The sequence below is a fragment of the Aquarana catesbeiana genome, linkage group LG04 (genome assembly GCF_042186555.1).
Source record: "Aquarana catesbeiana isolate 2022-GZ linkage group LG04, ASM4218655v1, whole genome shotgun sequence".
Classification (NCBI taxonomy): Eukaryota; Metazoa; Chordata; class Amphibia; order Anura; family Ranidae; genus Aquarana; species Aquarana catesbeiana.
The window spans coordinates 136,533,670-136,553,532 of NC_133327.1; the positions used below are offsets into that span (position 1 = coordinate 136,533,670).

A 19,863-nucleotide genomic window follows, 5' to 3' on the forward strand; every position below is an offset into this window, starting at 1 on the left:
AGCTCTCATTTGTTTTTGAAAATGAAGAAAGACAAAAAAAAAAATTTTTTTTTTCTTTTTTTAATTTTCAAAACTTTGTGACAAAAAGTGAGGTCTGCAAAATATTCACTATACCTCTCAGCAAATAGCTTGGGGTGTCTACTTTCCAAAATGGGGTCATTTGGGGGGGGGTTTGTGCCACCTGGGCATTCCATGGCCTCCGAGACTGTGATAGGCAGTGAAGAGTGAAATCAAAAATTTACGCCCTTAGAAAGCCTGAAGGCGGTGCTTGGTTTTCGGGGTCCCATACGTGGCTAGGCTCCCAAAAAGTCTCACACATGTGGTATCCCCGTACTCAGGAGAAGCAACAGAATGTATTTTGGGGTGTAATTTCACATATTCCCATTGCATGTTTGAGCAATATATCATTTAGTGACAACTTTGTGCAAAAAAAAAAAAAAAAAATAATAATTTGTCTCTTTCCCGCAACTTGTGTCACAATATAAAATATTCCATGGACTCGACATGCCTCTCAGCAAATAGCTTGGGGTGTCTACTTTCCAAAATGGGGTCATTTGGGGGGGGTTTGAACTGTCCTGGCATTTTATGCACAACATTTAGAAGCTTATGTCACACATCATCCACTCTTCTAACCACTTGAAGACAAAGCCCTTTCTGACACTTTTTGATTACATGAAAAAATTATTTTTTTTTGCAAGAAAATTACTTTGAACCCCCACACATTATATATTTTTTTAAAGCAAATGCCCTACAGATTAAAATGGTGGGTGTTTAATTTTTTTTTTTCACACAGTATTTGCGCAGCGATTTTTCAAACGCATTTTTTGGGGAAAAAACACACTTTTTTACATTTTAATGCACTAAAACACACTATATTGCCCAAATGTTTGATGAAATAAAAAAGATGATCTTAGGCCGAGTACATGGATACCAAACATGACATGCTTTACAATTGCGCACAAACGTGCAGTGACAACAAAATAAATACATTTTTAAAAGCCTTTAAAAGCCTTTACAGGTTACCACTTTAGATTTACAGAGGAGGTCTACTGCTAAAATTACTGCCCTCGATCTGACCGTCGCGGTGATACCTCACATGCATGGTGCAATTGCTGTTTACATTTGATGCCAGACCGACGCTTGCGTTCGCCTTAGCGCGAGAGCAGGGGGGACAGGGGTGCTTTTTTTTTTTTTTTTTTTTTTTCTTTATTATTTTTTTGCTTTTTTATCTTATTTTAAAACTGTTCCTTTCATTTTTTTTTTTTTTTTAATCATTTTTATTGTTATCTCAGGGAATGTAAATATCCCCTATGATAGCAATAGGTAGTGACAGGTACTCTTTTTTGAAAAAATTGGGGTCTATTAGACCCTAGATTTCTCCTCTGCCCTCAAAGCATCTGACCACACCAAGATAGGTATGATAAAATGCTTTCCCAATTTCCCAATGGCGCTATTTACATCCGGCGAAATCTAAGTCATAAAATGCTCGTAGCTTCCGGTTTCTTAGGCCATAGAGATGTTTGGAGCCACTCTGGTCTCTGATCAGCTCTATGGTCAGCTGGCTGAATCACCGGCTGCATTCTCAGGTTCCCTGTTGAGACAGGAGAGCCAGAGAAAAACACGGAAGACGGTGGTGGGGGGGGCATTCTCTCCCACTGCTTGTAAAAGCAGTCTAGAGGCTAATTAGCCGCTAGGATTGCTTCTACATGAAAGCCGACCGCTGGCTGAAAAGAATGATACCAAGATGATACCTAAACCTGCAAGCATCATTCTGGTATAACCACTCAAAGTCGTGAATGCTGTACCTGAAGACAAAAAAATGGTTAACAATAAAGCACAGTAAACGGTAAAGTATAAATAATTACATACCTGAAAAACAAACGTGATAAAACATAATAACAATAAAACATTGCAGAATAGAATACAGTAAAAAAGAGCAGAACAATAGAGAGAGAATAAAGAGAGAGAGAACAATAAAACGACAACTATTATTTTTTATTTTATATTTTTGTTTGTGTTTTTTTTTTTTTTTTTTTTTTTACACTTTTTTTGTAACTGTAACTTTTATAACTGTAACCGGTTCCAGGTTCGGGTCTCTCAAAATGCGATGGCATCTTGGGAGACCCTGTGAAAGTGTGCCTAGTCTGTGCAATGCTGTACCCTACGCTAATACTCAGCTAGTGAATGGTAGCGTTCAAAACATTCACCAATGCAAAGACCAGGATTGTCAGGACAGGAGGGACAATAATAGTGGGTGTCACGCCTATATCCGCGCTTGCTGCAGACACAACATCTTTTTTGGGGGGGTTCGTTGGGTAGGGGTACTCGGGAGGACATAAAAATGCCTCTCATGCAGCCGACTGCATTTGGTTGGGGATGTGAATGGGGGAAGTACGGGCGCTGCAGAAGTGGTGGGTTCCCAATTAGGATTGGCGAATGCACCAGGAAGGGCACTATGGGCATGACGGGCCTGTGTTTGTCTTCTTGGTGGCAGCGGGACACTATTTGTGCTTGCCACCTCACCAGCTTGAACTGCACTTATGGGACTCGCCACGTCACCAAGTGTTACTGCAGTGCTGGTTTGACTACGACCGGGGTGTACTAGGCCGCTGGCGCTTGCCAGTTCACCAAAACGCTACCAAAAAAACTGTTAACGATCGCAGGGATCAGGCCTGACTCTGCGAACGCTGCAGTTATGCATTTAGTGTTTTGTAAGTGACAGTGATCGATCGATACTGCACTTGGGTGGGCTGGGCTGGGCCGGGCGGAGGGGCAAAACGCAGGTGCTAGCAGGTATCTGGGCTGATCCCGCTAACACTGCGTTTTTGGGAACCCTAAACTGCTGGGGACGCCAGTATAGATCTGATCGGATCAGATATTGATCAGTTCAGATACTATACCACTAAGGGAGGTGTACAGTGCGTGCGTGGGTGTTAGCGCTACTGGCACTAACCTGACGCTGCCTGGGGCTGGTGCTTGCCAGTTCACCAAAACGCTACAAAAAAAACTGTTAGCGATCGCAGGGATCAGGCCTGACTCTGCGAACGCTGCAGTTATGCGTTTAGTGTTTTGTAAGTGACAGTGATCGATCGATACTGCACTTGGGTGGGCTGGGCCGGGCGGAGGGGTAAAACGCAGTTGCTAGCAGGTATCTGGGTTGATCCCGCTAACACTGCGTTTTTGGGAACCCTAAACTGCTGGGGACGCTAGTATAGATCTGATCGGATCAGATATTGATGCGTTCAGATACTATACCACTAAGGGAGGTGTACGGTGCGTGCGTGGGTGTTAGCGGTACTGGCACTAACCTGACGCTGCCTGGGGCTGGTGCTTGCCATTTCACCAAAATGCTACCAAAAAAACTGTTAGCAATCGCAGGGATCAGGCCTGACTCTGCGAACGCTGCAGTTATGCGTTTAGTGTTTTGTAAGTGACAGTGATCGATCGATACTGCACTTGGGTGGGCTGGGCCGAGCTGGGCGGAGGGGCAAAACGCAGGTGCTAGCAGGTATCTGGGCTGATCCCGCTAACACTGTGTTTTTGGGAACCCTAAACTGCTGGGGACGCTAGTATAGATCTGATCGGATCAGATATTGATCTGTACAGATACTATACCACTAAGGGAGGCGTATGCTGCGTGCGTGGGTGTTAGCGGTACTGGCGCTTATCTGACGCTGCCTGGGGCGACGCATATCACCGCCGGGCGATCAGGGGGCTAAATCTTTATTCGGTAATAAACGGCGGGTGCCCTGACATTATAAAAAATAAACAAACTAACCAGCGTCACCCGTAACGGTTATACAGTGATCAGTGGTGAAAGGGTTAACTAGGGGGCAATCAAGGGGTTAAAACATTTATTAGATAGTATATGGGGGTCCCTGTCGCTATAAAACTCTGACGGCGAACCTAAATATTTACGTCCCTAACTAGCATCACCAGCGACACTAATACAGCGATCAGAAAAATGATCGCTTAGCGACACTGGTGACAGGGGGTGATCAAGGGGTTAAAACTTTATTAGGGGGGGTTAGGGGGGTACCCTAGACCTACAGGGGGCCTAACACTCACTGCCCTGACACTGTAACTGTCACAAACTGACACCAATACAGTAATCAGAAAAAAAAAAAAAAAAAAAAAAAAAAAAAAACCTGCTTGGTGTCAGTTTGTGACAAGGGGGGGGGGTGATTGGGGGGGGATCGGGGGGGCGATCGGGGGGGGGGGATCGGGGTGTTTAGTGTGCCTGGCATGTTCTACTGTGTGTAGTGTGTTGGTGCACTTACATTGCAGTCTTCTCTCCTCGGCCCGGAACGGAAAATACCGAGCCGAGGAGAGATGACATCATTTCCTCTGCCTCTGTGTACAATACAGAGGCAGGGAAATGATCCCATTGGCTGAGAGCGATCGCGAGGGGGGGGCCACGAATGGATGGCCTCCCCCTCACCTCCGATCGCCGGGGGAGATTTGCCGACCGCCGCAGGCACCGGGGGGGGGGTCCGATCGGACCCCCCACCCGCGGGCAGGCAAGGACGTACATACACGTCCTTTTGCCTGCCCGTGCCGCTCTGTCGACGTATATAGTCGTGCGGCGGGCGGCAAGTGGTTAAATACTGACTGAGTCACTCACTAACAGGTATACAGTACAGAAACCAAACTCTTAATCTGTATCTGTTTGTTCTGGCACAGCAGCTCTGAAAGTACTTGAGTTCAATGGATCACCATGACAGCCAGTGAACTAGATTAGAGTTGTATTTTTCTCATGACATACTGTATGTAGCACCCTTCTAGATAGGTGCCAAGATTACATTTAGGCTGGCTCACTGTGTTCACTGGAGCAGTGTTTTTGTTAGGTAAATTGAGTTTGCCTACCGTAATCAGTGCAGCTGCATGTGATTAGTTAGGTCTGCTCAGTGTTTCAGCTGCATCTAGTTTTGACTGTTTCCTCTACTTTCTAGAGAACTGGAGAACTCTCTGGAACATAGGTGTCAAGCAATGCAAAGAGAAGCAAGAATATTTATACAGCCCTGACCAATCCCAGGGATAATGGCCCTGAAGGCTGCTGGGAGTCTGTATAAGTACTCCAAAACACAGAGCTGCTGGGTCTATTACTTTACTAGAAGAGGAACACAGCATGGAAGGCTCTCTGCCCTCCAGGGCAGTACTGCCATGTGCTTTCTGTTCGTGAGGCCTCAGGTGGGCAACCTGAGGGTCTGCATGCTGAAGCTACAGAAAGCTGAGTGAAGGGCTGTTGTCTGAAGATCTGGTCTGTAATCACAGGAGAAAGATGTTGCATAGATGTTGGAAGGGGGTGACCAACTTTACCTGGACATTTGTGCGTACAGACTGCTGTGAGAGATCTTAGAGACTTTTGGGCTGCTGCCACCCCTCTTGTGCTAGAGAGTCAGCTGTGTGTTTGTCTAAAGGGGACATTGGCTGGTGTCCTGAAGAGCTTAGTCTATCTAGTTCTTTGTGAAGAGACTCTGCTTCAGTTGCTGTAAAGGAAGAAGCCCGCTTTTAACTTCTTCTACTACAAGCCAAGTCCACAGTTTGCTATTGCAAGAACTTCTGCTTTCGCTTTTCAGAAAATAGTTTACTGTCCGCAACCTGTACATAGTTCTCATTTTTGGAGTATCCCAACCTATCCCAGTTGCTCAAAAAAAAGAAGAAGAACATCTCTAGACTGTTTTTTGAGGCAAAGAGTGACTATGATTGTGTTCCCGACTGTGAGGCAATCTACTGGGAAAAGAACCTGGGCAATTTCCAGCAGTTCCTTTGGGAGTAGTGTTGGCTGATTTACATAGAAAATTCTATGTGTATACATATACACAGTTTTTTATAATGTGTACTGTAGGCTATGATTTATGGCCTAACGCGGCTGGCAGGCAGGTTGCATTTTACATATCAAAAGGGCCAAAGCAGTTACCTAAAGTGGATTGTAAAATGTAAATTTGCCTGATCAGACTTGAAAGGAATAGTACAAAAAGTATTTATTGAGGTTAATTATACTTGAGGGGGTATTCATGGGAAATCGTGGTTTGTTAACCTGGTAAACACTAATGTGAGGTTATTGCAATTAGACATGTTCAATCCGTTTTGTAACAAATCGAAATGCATCCGAATGTCCGAAGAAAAAAATAACGAATTTCAACTAGTACAAAAGAAATTATAGTGAAAATAATGAATGAATTTGATACAATTCGTTTCATCGTTAAAGGTCTAATGAAACAAAAGGTCAACTCAGGCCCAGGTTCACACTGACAGCGGGAATGAAAGTTCAGCTGAACTCACATGATTTCATTCCCGCATGTCAGTCCCGACTTCGGGGGCAATTTTAGAGACATCTGTGTGGGTTATTGCACAGATGTCTATGGAAATCGCACCCGAAGTCGCCAAAAGTAGTACAGAAACTACTTTTGGGAATCGGCACGGCGCCGCACCGATTTGGACAGTGCCATTGCTGGCAATTGCCGCCAATTTGGCATGTGAAATGTCAACTCGCATGTGAAATCTCTCCAAGGTGAACCAGGGCTAAATTTTGCAGTCCAATCAGCTGATTCATTTTGTGCTGGAGGTTGGATTACTGGCGAAGTGCATTCCTGAGAACTGAGTGAGAAGGATGTTGTATTGTATTTGAGCAGAGGAGAAGAGATATTGTCATTGTGTGTGTTAATGGATTCAATAAAAAAACAACTTTCCAAACTACAAATCGTTATCACCAATATATATATACATACATAAATATCGAATCTAATCGATATACAAGCAAAACGAATGAAATTGATATAACGAATATCGACACTCTACAGAAATAACAAATTATTCAAAAGCGAATTAACGTAACATAACGAATATAACAGAACTAAATTATGTTTTTTTACGAATGAAAACAAGACTAAACTAAACTAAATTTTCCGTTGTGCACAAGTCTACCAGTAATTACAAGTAGAGTCTTTTCACCTTGATTAACAATAAGATCAAAAAGTATTTTGGGTTGACTTAGCAGAACCCCCCCCCCCCCCCCCCAGTGTCAGACTAGTATTCCAGGGGACGACTTGAGCTGGCAGTCATTCATTTTTTTTTTCTTCAAGATGAGAGCAAAGGTCTAGATTATAATACACATTATTGAATGCATGGAAGCTACTTAGGTGCATATTATGCTTTTTGTAGTGCCTCTATGCTTGCTAATATATGCTAGGATGAATGCGACTCTGAAGGCTGCTGTTCATTGTATTATTTACTCTGTTGGATTTTGTCATCTGTTGCAAGTATCTTGTGAATTTTTTTCTGTGTTGGGACTCAATAAATGTATCTATCTGGAAGAACTGGGTTGCTGCTGGAATAACTTGCAATATAGTAATAAATAATTAGTAATCATCATGCAGCCACTATATCAATACATTGGTGCTGTGATACTTTAAAAAGTAGCATAAAGAACAATGGCACAGTGTAGTTAGCTTTTACAGCCATAACAACCAAGGCCAAAAAAATAATACAGCAGTTTTTTGGCTGAGTATGATGTCTTTCTAGGATGCACAGATACCACGGACAAGGGCTCAGCATGGAGATTTAGTGAATGGACAGATTAAAAATTATTTAAGAATGATTATTTTCTCACCGATGAGCTGGTACCAATGGTGTCTGCAAAGTTCTCTCTATAGGCCAAAACACAAGAAGGCCTACACATCCCACAATCCATAGAGTCTAAAACCAACTTTGGTGCAGTCAGAACAAGAAAAGCCACACTACCCCAAAATGCTCTCTACGTAACAAGTAAGCACACAGGTCTACAAATTTGATTGTTAATGTATATAAACTTCATAGCAACCATATACATATGCTCGTATTTAAATGGTAATCAAAGTTTGGGGGATTTAGAGGAGAGTTTAGCTCAGACAAAAGCTAAAATACAGCCCATAAATAGGCATTGACTAAGATGGATTTTACCATAGAAAAAACCACTTACCTTGGCGGCAAGCTCTTTTTGTCTCTCACTGGCAGTCTCCAGAGGGTTTTCCTCTACTTGTGGAGAGCCTTCCTCGGTCAGCTGCACCAGCTGGCACATTGGGCTGAGTGGTGGCATCTCATCACTAGGAGAAGGAGTAAGCGTATCTGTGGCTCCCCTAAGTATGGATTCCAATTTCTCCCGTAGCAGCAAGTAATGTCGAGTCCTCTCAACCTGGAAAAGTATAGATAATGAGCTCTGTAACAAGCACAGGCTTTTCTTTAAATAAAACAGTAGATATAAACCTAATCATTAAATGACATTAATTGTAACTGATGTAATTTTCAAATGTTTTAAATCTGCAGCTTTCTTTAAAGCAGAACAAAAACTGCAAGCAAGCAGACTCTTTATTGCAGAGGAGACATGCAATGTTTCTTCTGCGATAAAAGAAATCTACCTACCTGCTTGCAGTCTGCATTGGAAAGTACACTGCTCAACTGCTCAAGCATAGCTGAGTTTACATTCTGGCACAGCACTTATATGCCAGCATGACTGCCCTCCTCTGCATGCACAGGAGTGATGTCATCCCGCACCAGCCAATGAAGATGACTGCAGTCCAGCACCTAGAAGAAGCTCGATAGAAGATGCCAGCACCGGCAAGGGATATCAGACCATTGATGCATAGGCAGTTTTTTACCTGGTGTTTCTGCCAACAATATTCTTGTGCATATACTTCCTTTTATAGGGTGGCAACATTTTATAGGGTGATCTTCTATTTGGCTTCCTGTGTTATCACCCTGTCACATGTGCTTCTGATGGAGACTGTAAGTTGTTGTGCTAGTGTTCTGCTGTTGTCACCATCATAAAGCCTGCCCTAAGCAATGACATGCAGTCACTACTTGGGAGCATATACAGTGGGGATCGAAAGTTTGGGCACCCCAGGTAAAAATGTGTATTAATGTGCATAACGAAGCCAAGGAAAGATGGAAAAATCTCCAAATGGCATCAAATTACAGATTAGACATTCTTATAATATGTCAAAAAAAGTTAGATTTTATTTCCATCATTTACACTTTCAAAATTACAGAAAACAAAAAAATGGCGTCTGCAAAAGTTTGGGCACCCTGCAGAATTTATAGCATGCATTGCCCCCTTTGCAAAGCTGAGACCTGCCAGTGTCATGGATCGTTCTCAATCATCATCTGGGAAGAATAGGTGATGTCAATCTCAAAGGTTTTAAATGGCCAGACTCATCTGACATTGCCCCAACAATCAGCACCATGGGTTCTTCTAAGCAGTTGTCTAGAAAACTGAAAATGAAAATAGTTGACGCTCACAAAGCTGGAGAAGGCAATAAGAAGATAGCAAAGCTTTTTCAGAAGTCAATATCCTCTGTTCGGAATGTAATTAAGAAATGGCAGTCATCAGGAACAGTGGGAGTTAAAGCAAGATCTAGAAGACCAAGAAAAATATCAGACAGAACAGCTCGCAGGATTGTGAGAAAAGCAATTCAAAACCCACGTTTGACTACACGATCCCTCCAGAAAGATCTGGCAGACACTGGAGTTGTGGTACACTATTCCACTATAAAGAGATACTTGTACAAATATGGTCTCCATGGAAGAGTCATCAGAAGAAAACCTCTTTTACGTCCTCACCACAAAAATCAGCGTTTGAACTTTGCAAATTAACATATAGACAAGCCTGAGGCATTTTGGAAAAAAGTTCTGTGGACCGATGAGGTTAAAATAGAACTTTTTGGCCGGAATGAACAAAGGTACGTTTGGAGAAGAAAGGGCACAGAATTTAATGAAAAGAACCTCTGTCCAACTGTTAAGCATGGGGGTGGATCAATCATGCTTTGGGGTTGAATTGCAGCCAGTGGCACAGGGAACATTTCACGAGTAGAAGGAAAAATGGATTCAATAAAATTTCAGCAAATTTTGGATGGTAACTTGATGCCATCTGTGAAAAAGCTGAAGTTAAAGAGAGGATGGCTTCTACAAATGGATAATGATCCTAAACACACCTCAAAATCCACGGGGGATTACATCAAGAGGCGTAAACTGAAGGTTTTGCCATGGCCTTAACAATCTCCTGACCTCAACATTATTGAAAATCTATGGATAGACCTTAAAAGAGCAGTGCGTGACAGACAGCCCAGAAATCTCAAAGAACTGGAAGACTTTTGTAAGGAAGAATGGGCAAAGATACCTCAAACAAGAATTGAAAGACTCTTGGCTGGCTACAAAAAGCATTTACAAGCTGTGATACTTGCCAAAGGGGGCAGTACAAGATATTAACTCTGCAGGGTGCCCAAACTTTTGCAGACGCCATTTTTTTGTTTTCTGTCATTTTGAAAGTGTAAATGATGGAAATAAAGTCTAACTTTTTTTGACATATTATAAGAATGTCTAATCTGTAATTTGATGCCATTTGGAGATTTTTCCATCTTTCCTTAGCTTCGTTATGCACATTAATACACATTTTTACCTGGGGTGCCCAAACTTTCTATCCCCACTGTACACCATATTACCAAAAGGATTGGGACACCTGCATTTACACCCACATGAACTTTAATGGCATCCCAGTCTTAGACCGTAGGGTTCAATATTGAGTTGGCCCACCCTTTGCAGCTATAATAGCTTCAACTCCCACAAAGTTGGTAACATGAAATTGTCCAAAATGTCTTGGTATGCTGATGCCTTAAGAGTTCCCTTCACTGGAACAAAGGGCCAAGTCCAACCCCTGACAAACAACCCCACACCATGACTCCCCCCCCCCCCCATCCACCAAATGATTTGGACCAATGCACAAAGCAAGGTCCATAAAGACATGGATGAGTGAGTTTGGGGCGGAGGAACTTGATTGGCTGCTCAGAGTCCTGACCTCAACCCGATAGAACACCTTTGGACTAAATTAGAGCGGAGACTGCGAGCCAGGCCTTCTAGTCCAACATCGGGGCCTGACCTCACAAGTGCGCTTCTGGAAGAATGGTCAAACATTCCCATAGACACACTCCTAAAACTCCTTGCAGACAGTCTTCCCAGAAGGGTTGGATCTATTATAGCTGTAAAGGGTCGGCCAACTCAATATTGAACCCTACGGACAAAGACTGGGATGTAATTTAAGTTCATGTGCGTGAAAAGGCAGGTGTCCCAATACTTTTGGTAATATAGTGTATCTAGATTGAGTGGCTGTCAAGACACTGCTGGAGATTAGAAGCTCTGAGATGTACATAAAGACAAAACAATACCAAAGAAAAAAAAAAACAACAAATGTTTGTTACACCATCCAATTACCTTTAAAACGTACAGTCAGGTCCATAAATATTGGGACATCGACACAATTCTAATCTTTTTGGCTCTATACACCACCATAATGGATTTAAAATGAAACGAACAAGATGTGCTTTAACTGCAGACTTTCAGCTTTAATTTGAGGGTATTTACATCCAAATCAGGTGAAAGGTGTAGGAATTACAACAGTTTGTATATGTGCCTCCCACTTTTTAAGGGACCAAAAGTAATGGGACACATTAACAATCATCCATCAAACTTTCACTTTTTAATACTTGGTTGCAAATCCTTTGCAGTCAATTACAGCCTGAAGTCTGGAACGCATAGACATCACCAGACGTTGGGTTTCATCCCTGGTGATGCTCTGCCGGGCCTCTACTGCAACTGTCTTCAGTTCCTGCTTGTTCTTGGGGCATTTTCCCTTCAGTTTTGTCTTCAGCAAGTGAAATGCATGCTCAATCGAATTCAGGTCAGGTGAATGACTTGGCTATTGCATAACATTCCACTTCTTTCCCTTAAAAGACTCTTTGGTTGCTTTCGCAGTATACTTCGGGTCATTGTACATCTGCACTGTGAAGCACCGTCCAATGAGTTCTGAAGCATTTTGCTGAATATGAGCAGATAATATTGCCCGAAACACTTCAGAATTCATCTTTCTGCTTTTGTTAGCAGTCACATCATCAATAAATACAAGAGAACCAGTTCCATTGGCAGCCATATATGCCCACGCCATGACACTACCACCACCATGCTTCACTGATGAGGTGGTATGCTGTGGATCATGAGCAGTTCCTTTCCTTCTCCATACTCTTCTCTTCCCATCACTCTGGTACAAGTTGATCTTGGTCTCATCTGTTCATAGGATGTTGTTCCAGAACTGTAAAGGCTTTTTTAGATGTTGTTTGGCAAACTCTAATCTGGCCTTCCTGTTTTTGAGGCTCACCAATGGTTTACATCTTGTGGTGAACCCTCTGTATTCACTCTGGTGAAGTCTTCTCTTGATTGTTGACTTTGACACACATACACCTATCTCCTGGAGAGTGTTCTTGATCTGACCAACTGTTGGGAAGGGTGTTTTCTTCACCAGGGAAAGAATTCTTTGGTCATCCACCACAGTTGTTTTCCGTGGTCTTCCGGGTCTTTTGGTGTTGCTGAGCTCAGCGGTGCATTCTTTCTTTTTAAGAATGTTCCAAACAGTTGATTTGGCCACACCTAATGTTTTTGCTATCTCTCTGATGGGTTTATTCTGTTTTTTCAGCCTAATGATGGCTTGCTTCACTGATAGTGACAGCTCTTTGGATCTCATATTGAGAGTTGACAGCAACAGATTCCAAAGGCAAATAGCACACTTGAAATGAACTCTGGACCTTTTATCTGCTCCTTGTAAATGGGATAATGAGGGAATAACACACACCTAGCCATGGAACAGCTGAGCAGACAATTGTCCCATTACTTTTGGTCCCTTAAAAAGTGGGAGGCACATATACAAACTGTTGTAATTCCTACACCGTTCATTTGATTTGGATGTAAATACCCTCAAATTAAAGCTGAAAGTCTGCAGTTAAAGCACATCTTATTTGTTTCATTTCAAATCCATTGTGGTCGTTTATAGCGCCAAAAAGATTAGAATTGTGTCCATGTCCCAATATTTATGGACCTGACTGTATCTAAACCTAAACACAAAAATATAATATAATGCAGACTACCAGTCCTTAGATGTTATGGCTGCATTAGTGTTTAGGCTTTTTTTCCTTCATTTTGGTGGTCCTGTCAGCAACAGTTCCTGCCAAGGGTGATAATATTCACACACTGTACTCTATATATGGAGGAGCAGCCCTGTCACCCTAGGCGTTTCGGTGCCTTTCAATCTTGAATGTCACCCCAATGCACCCCACGTGTTGCAGAGCACCAGAATGCACAGTAATACAAACATGTATTGTGGTGCATTTCATTGGAGAAATGCTGCATGTCCATTTTTTTTGTCCATTCCTGTATCTTGGCAGCGCATTCAAAATGAATTGGCTGCCTTAACACAGTGCATGGGAAATCTACACACTGGAACGGAGAAGTGTAAATGGGCCCTCAAGGGAAAGAAAAACTGATAACAATACCTCCTGAAGTAAACTTAATTTCTCCAACTCCCATTGATGATCGAGGATTAAGCTGTCACTCCTTGGCCTCCAACCAGCAAGGTTCTCTTCACCCCGTACATATGCCACAGATGTGTCCAGTACACGTCTGCGTCTCCTCTGCATCCCTAGGAAGCCATTATAGAATAATAAACAGCATGTATTTATAGACTAGTTGTTAAATGGACAGGATGAGATGAAGGGAACTTGTACACAAAAGGAAGAACAATACTTGTTTCCATAGCAAATTGTTTCCAGTGGTGTATGAGAGAATAAAGCTGGGAATCTGATTGGCTGTTGTGTTCAACAAGACACTTCATATATTTTAATATCACAGTCTTTTCTTTTTCTCTCAATATATCACACATTATCCTAGAGAGTAGAAAAACAGCTGAACGCTATTAAAACATGCAAGTTCTTTAGCCTTAATGAAACTCTCAGTTGCACTCCAAACCCAACTCCTGTTTTAGGTAGAAATGTCTAACCAGTTTGGTAGGGGTGCCCAAAACCAGTGAATTGTACACTAGCTGCAGTCTACATATCCCCAGAATAAAGATAAGGTCTGGCAATTACTGTCTTTGAGCTAGATCTTATCTTGAGCTTGGCAAATGAGAGTTACAAACACTAAAAAACGTACATGTTGTGGTCCAGGCATGTGAGGCACTGGGATCAGCTATTTATATTCAAAGTAGATAATAAGTTATATTTAAAATACAACTAAAGACAACACTTTTTAAAGTTTGGATAGAATGGAGATAGATTAGAACACTTGTCAGTTTTTATTGCTGTCTGTGCCCCCGTTTGGGAGATTTACCCTCTTTCTGTGTCCTGTTTACCATTATCATTGAAAGTGAAAGTAAAAGAAAATCCTAAATTTTGGGTTGTCACCAGAAAAGTAATAGAGAGGAAATCTTCCAATGGGGACACTAGTTCTGGTGACCTGGGAGTCCCCAAGGGATTCCTTTAATTTTAAGGGATTTTGTCTCACTTCCTGTTTTGGCTGCGGGACAGGAAATGAAGGAAAGTCTCCCCAGTGGGACACAGATGGCAAAAAATAAACTGACAGCGCTTATAACCCTCCCATACTCTATCCAAAATGAAAAAAAAAAGGATTTGTCTACAGTTCTACTTCAATTTATGTCCGTACATGTAAGGCAAAAATGACCCAGATAGCAAGGATAACTTGCCACAGATTTGTGGCAGTGTTGAATTGTAAGTCTGTTAACTTGCTGCACATTTTCACTGGCAAGTTGTACACTTGCAGAGCACTTGAAGCACAAGTTCTAATACACTTTTCTAATTTGTAGCAAGTTTGCATGACAAGTCTCTAGCAAGAGCAAAGTTGCAGTGGTGAGGCTCCAGAAAGAGCTCTTAAAGTCTACAGCATGAGAATTCAGCCACAGTGACCCCTGTGGTGGGATGACTATTGCACAACATAACTGAACCAGAACTTGCAGCAGACGTGCAGAATGTTTGCAAAGGAAGTTGATCTGGAGTCATGCAATGCGGACTTGCTGCAATTGTGCAACAAACTTGTGAAGCCTGGCAAGTCTAGCAATAGCTTAGCAAGTAAATTTCAAACTTGCAGCACAATTGCTTGCTATCTGGGGAGGTTAAACAGGCTGAAATACTTGAATCAAAATATTTCTTTCCTGCATATGATTGGTTTAGGAGGTTTACAAAAATGTATTCAGCAGACAAATGACTCAATTAAAGCTAATGATGTTCCTGATTTCAAGCATTTGCCATGATGCACCATTTTTGATGAGCTAGATGTCTGCTTGTCTATAGCCAGTCTTAGAAAATCTAATTAAAAATGATTATATTGTAAGTGTACCTGTAAGGCCTTGCATATCTTGACAACTATAATTGACATTAAAGGGTCCCAATGAATGAAGTTAGACTAGCTGAGCCCAAGCAGCTGCCTCTTTGTGTGAAGGTGACAGGTAAAATGGGGAACTGAATTATATGCTTATAAACTTGTACATAAAATGGAAAAACATTGAGACTACGATAGCCATAAGTGTGTTTGACAGATATAATTTAGCCGCTTGCCGCCTACCCACCTTCAAATGACAGAGGGACGGTGCGGCTCTTGTTCTGGGTGGACGTTATATGACGGCGCACTCGAACAGCCTCTCCCGCGCAGAGCGGCGATCGCGCCATGTTGCTACGACACGGCGTGACCCCGATCTCTGTAAAGGGCCACGGCCGCGGCTCTTTAACCACGTGATCAGCTGTGTCCAATCATAGCCGGTCACAAGTAAACACGGAAATGCCAGTATTGGCTCGCATCACCTCATACTGACAGAGTGTGTGGCAAGGAGAGCCGATCAGCTGCATCTCCTTGCAGGGGACATCGAGACATGAAATCAGGGCACTGATCATCAGTGCCCTGATTACAATAAAGCACCACAGTGCCAGCAATCAGTGCCCACCATTGCCAGCAATCAGTACCCACAAGTGCCACCAATCAGTGATGCCAGTCAGTGCTGGCTATCAGTGCCGCCTATCAGTGCTGCCCATCAATGCCCATCATTGCTGCGCATCAATGTCCATCAGTGCCACCCACCAATGCCTATCAGTGCCGCCCATCAGTGCTGCCTATCTGTGCCACCTATCAGTGCTCACCAGTGCCACCTAACAGTGCCCATCAGTGCCACCCATCAGTGCCACTTATAAGTCGCCTCATCAGCGCACATCATTGAAGGAGAAAAATTACTTATTTACAAAATTTTTTTTTTTCAGAATTTTCTGGCTTTTTTTTAAATAAAAAAATTAAAACCCAGTAGTGATTAAATACCACCAAAAGAAAGCTCTATTTGTGTGAAGAAAATAATAAAAATTTCACATGGTTACAGTGTAGCATGACCGAGCAATTGTCATTCAAAATGTGACAGCGCTGAAAGCTGAAAATTGGCCTGGGCAGGAAGGGGGTGAAAGTGCCCTGTAGGCAAGTGGATAACAAGAATAATAGTAATAATAATAATAGTAATAATATAAAGAAGCCACTCACCAGGACTGCTGGCCTCTGCAACTCGACAAAGACTGAGCTCATACACACCGGTCACGCGGTTACTATACAAAAAGCAAATCACTGCTGTCATTTAAATTGCAGACATAAATTCTCAATGGGTGTCATGTTTCAAAATGTATTAGCAATTTACAGCCTAAAACAAAATGTGGATCAAGAAGCAGACCCACAATGTTCTCTACAATAATTTCTTCTCCTATTTCCTGATATCATCCCAAGCACAAACTTCACTTAAACTATGGTCATCTCATATCCTTCACTCTTCTCGCAAGCGTCTTATCTTCTGAAGAGCTCTCTTCCAATGCCATCCAGCATTCTCCAAACAAGTACACCCCTAAACCCACTTCTTCAGGAAAGCATATAATATGAACTAAATTATTTTCTTTGGGCAATGATCGTACTGCCACTTCCAAGCAGCATAATTGGTGTAACTGACTTTTGCTCTTGGAACGGATTTAGGATTCTTCTGATCTGTACTACAGAAGAACAAAAGATCCAGAATGGCGCTCTGGCATTCGAGACAAGGGCTAGTGCATTTAAAAAGTTAGTATGAGATCTGGTGAGCTGTTAGCCACAAACAAATTGAGGTTAAGAAGCTTTTGAATTAACTATACGTTTATAAACTCTGATTTTGTACGTAAAAGAAAACAATTTTTACCTACCCGGGCTTCTTTTCTGGGCACAGACAGTGTCCAGGACATATGTACAATACTTGTATATTCTGAACTCACCTCTCAGAAGCTCGCAGGCTCCCTGTACCAAATAAATTTCGAATAGAGCGACAAGCGGGTAGTTTGGCATCTCGAGAATAAAAGACCATACAGAAGTCTTTGGTGATCACAGCTGGCTGAGTGCAGTTCTCCATCTGTGGGAAAAGTATTCATTTTTAGGACATATTGTAAGACACTTGAATACACTGTAGATTATAAATTCGACTAGCTAGAATATAACCCAATGCTGGCCCACCTCACAATAATAAAACATTCATTAATACAGATTATTCCATGGTCATTTTGCAGTTTGACTTTGCGTGGAGCCAACACTGTATAAGGCTCAGCCTTATACAGTGCCTTGAATAAGTATTCATACCCCTTGAAATTTTCCACATTTTGTCATGTTATAACCAGAAACTTAAATGTATTTTATTGGGATTTTATTTGATTTACCAACACAAAGGGGCACACAATTGTGAAGTGGACTGAAAATGATAAATGATTTTCAATTTTTTTTTACAAATAAATACTTTGTAGAACCACCTTTCACTGCAATTACAGCTGCAAGTCTTTTTGGGCATGTCTCTACCAGCTTTGCACATTTAGAGAGTGATATTTTTGCCCATTCTTCTTAGCTCAAGCTCTGTCAGATTGGATGGAAAGCATCTGTGAACAGCAATTTTCAAGAATATGCTTTGATCTAAACCATTCCATTGTGACTATATGTTTATGGTTGTTGTCCTACTGGAAGGTGAACCTCTGCCCCAGTCTCAAGTCTTTTGCAGACTCTATCAGGTTTTCTTCTTAGATTGCCCTGTATTTGGCTCCATCCATCTTCCCATCAACTCTGCCCAACTCTTCCCAGCTTCCCTGTTCCTTCTGAAGAAAATCATCCCCACAACATGATGATGCCACCACCATATTTCACGGTGGGGATGGTGTGTTCAGGGTGATGTGCAGTGTTAGTATTCTTTCTCCCACATGGCTTCCTCGTAACTGCAAAAAGGACTTCTTATGGCTTTCTTTCAACAATGGCTTTCTTTTTGCCGCTCTTCCATAAAGGCCAGATTTGTTGAGTGCACGACTAATAGTTGTCCTGTGGACAGATTCTCCCAACTGAGCTGTTGATCTCTGTAGCTTCCCCAGAGTTACCATGGGCCTCTTGGCTGCTTCTCTGATTAATGCTCTCCTTGTCTGGCCTGTCAGTTTAGGTGGACAGACATGTCTTGGTGGGTTTACTGTTGTGCCATACTCTTTCCATTTTTGGATGATGGCTTGAACAGTGCTCCGCTAGATGATTAAAGCTTGGTGGCAGCTGGTTCAATTCGATTTTAGTTAGGGCTATCAGAGTAAAGGGGGCTGAATACAAATACACGCCACATTTTTCAGATATTTATTTGAAAACCATTCATCATTTTTATTCCACTTCACAATTATGTGCCACTTTGTGTTGGTCTACCACATAAAATCCCAATAAAATACATTTACGTTTTTGTTTGTAACATGGCAAAATGTGGAAAATTTCAAGGGGTATGAATACTTTACAAGGCACTGTATAAGGGGACCCAGGGGTGAATATACATATTTATTAGTCCCAAAAAATCTATGGCTACCAACAGGGCTAAACTAAAAAACCTTTATAGTTGTTAGTGGGAGAACCCAACTGATCACTGGACAATTTTTGGAATCTGACTTACCTGGTCACCAACACCATTACCTAACCTACCGAGGGCCATCATAGACAGATTTATTGGTTAAAGAGATGCAGCTTAGTGCTTTCTATATATTAACATGAGGGTTGTGATATACTGTATACCATAATCTGTGCAGCACACATATGTCATGTAAATCTGGTATTGGTGTCTCAATTCTCACCTCTACATAAGCAGACAGCGTCATGTATATCTTCTCTCTATATGGAGTGACACGATTCAGCAGTATAGAGTTGTGCATAGAGCTGTCCCATGCCACTTCAAAGTGAAAGAATGTCCTGCCATAATAGGAAATAATTTAATATACTCTATATGCACATATACATTTCTCAGATACACATAAGGCACACACATTACACTGGAAATTACACATCACACAAACACTAGACTCTGTTTACTATAATGTGTATATATATTTTATCACCATTGAGATATTCACCCAGATATAGTGGCAGAAATAAAATCTGTCACTATATAATTATCAGCGAAAACTAAGTGCTTACTAAATGCAACGGCTCTAGCTTTTTTTTTGTTGCCTTCACATTTTCAGCCCCAATTTTATTGGCTTCCCAGAAGAATAACTAACTTGTACTAATGCTTAGACTAAAATTACCTTCTATAAAGCCCATTTAAATTGACACTGTAAAACATATTCCTAAAAACAATTACGAAAATAATAAAAGTATTTAAGGCTGCCCATGATCTGGTAATGACAGAATATGAGACATCAGTCATCCATTGGCCCTCATTTTGCCTGCCAGGGTGACACTAAGGTATGGCCCATAAAGTACATTACGCACTTTTATTAGTAGTGTGTGCTCATCTTTCCTGATGGGTAAAAAGACCTGCCCGACTACAGTACCCAGATTGGTTAATTACTTGCAGATATTGGGCCAACTACTGTATGTGTGGCTTAACCCAAAAATGATGGTAAGCAAAGCTCCAGATTAAGAAGGTTTTTCTTTTAGGAAAGGACTAGAATATATTATTTAACATTTCATAAAGAATACTGTCATGTTGTAGATTAAAAGCACTAT

The 19,863-nt window shown here is 41.8% G+C and overlaps 1 protein-coding gene across 11 annotated transcripts in view; it reads right to left on the minus strand.

Moving 5' to 3' along the window:
* KIF1A (kinesin family member 1A) overlaps positions 1-19,863 on the minus strand; it is a 245,328-nt gene that overhangs the window by 22,327 nt on the left and 203,138 nt on the right. For all 11 annotated transcript variants that reach the window (XM_073625730.1, XM_073625729.1, XM_073625728.1 and 8 more), the window contains 5 exons: positions 18,990-19,104; positions 17,133-17,266; positions 16,384-16,445; positions 13,350-13,495; positions 7,961-8,173 (listed from right to left, as the gene is read on the minus strand). In XM_073625730.1, coding sequence (XP_073481831.1) covers positions 7,961-8,173; positions 13,350-13,495; positions 16,384-16,445; positions 17,133-17,266; positions 18,990-19,104 — 670 coding nt within the window. The remainder of the gene's footprint in view (positions 1-7,960; positions 8,174-13,349; positions 13,496-16,383; positions 16,446-17,132; positions 17,267-18,989; positions 19,105-19,863) is intronic.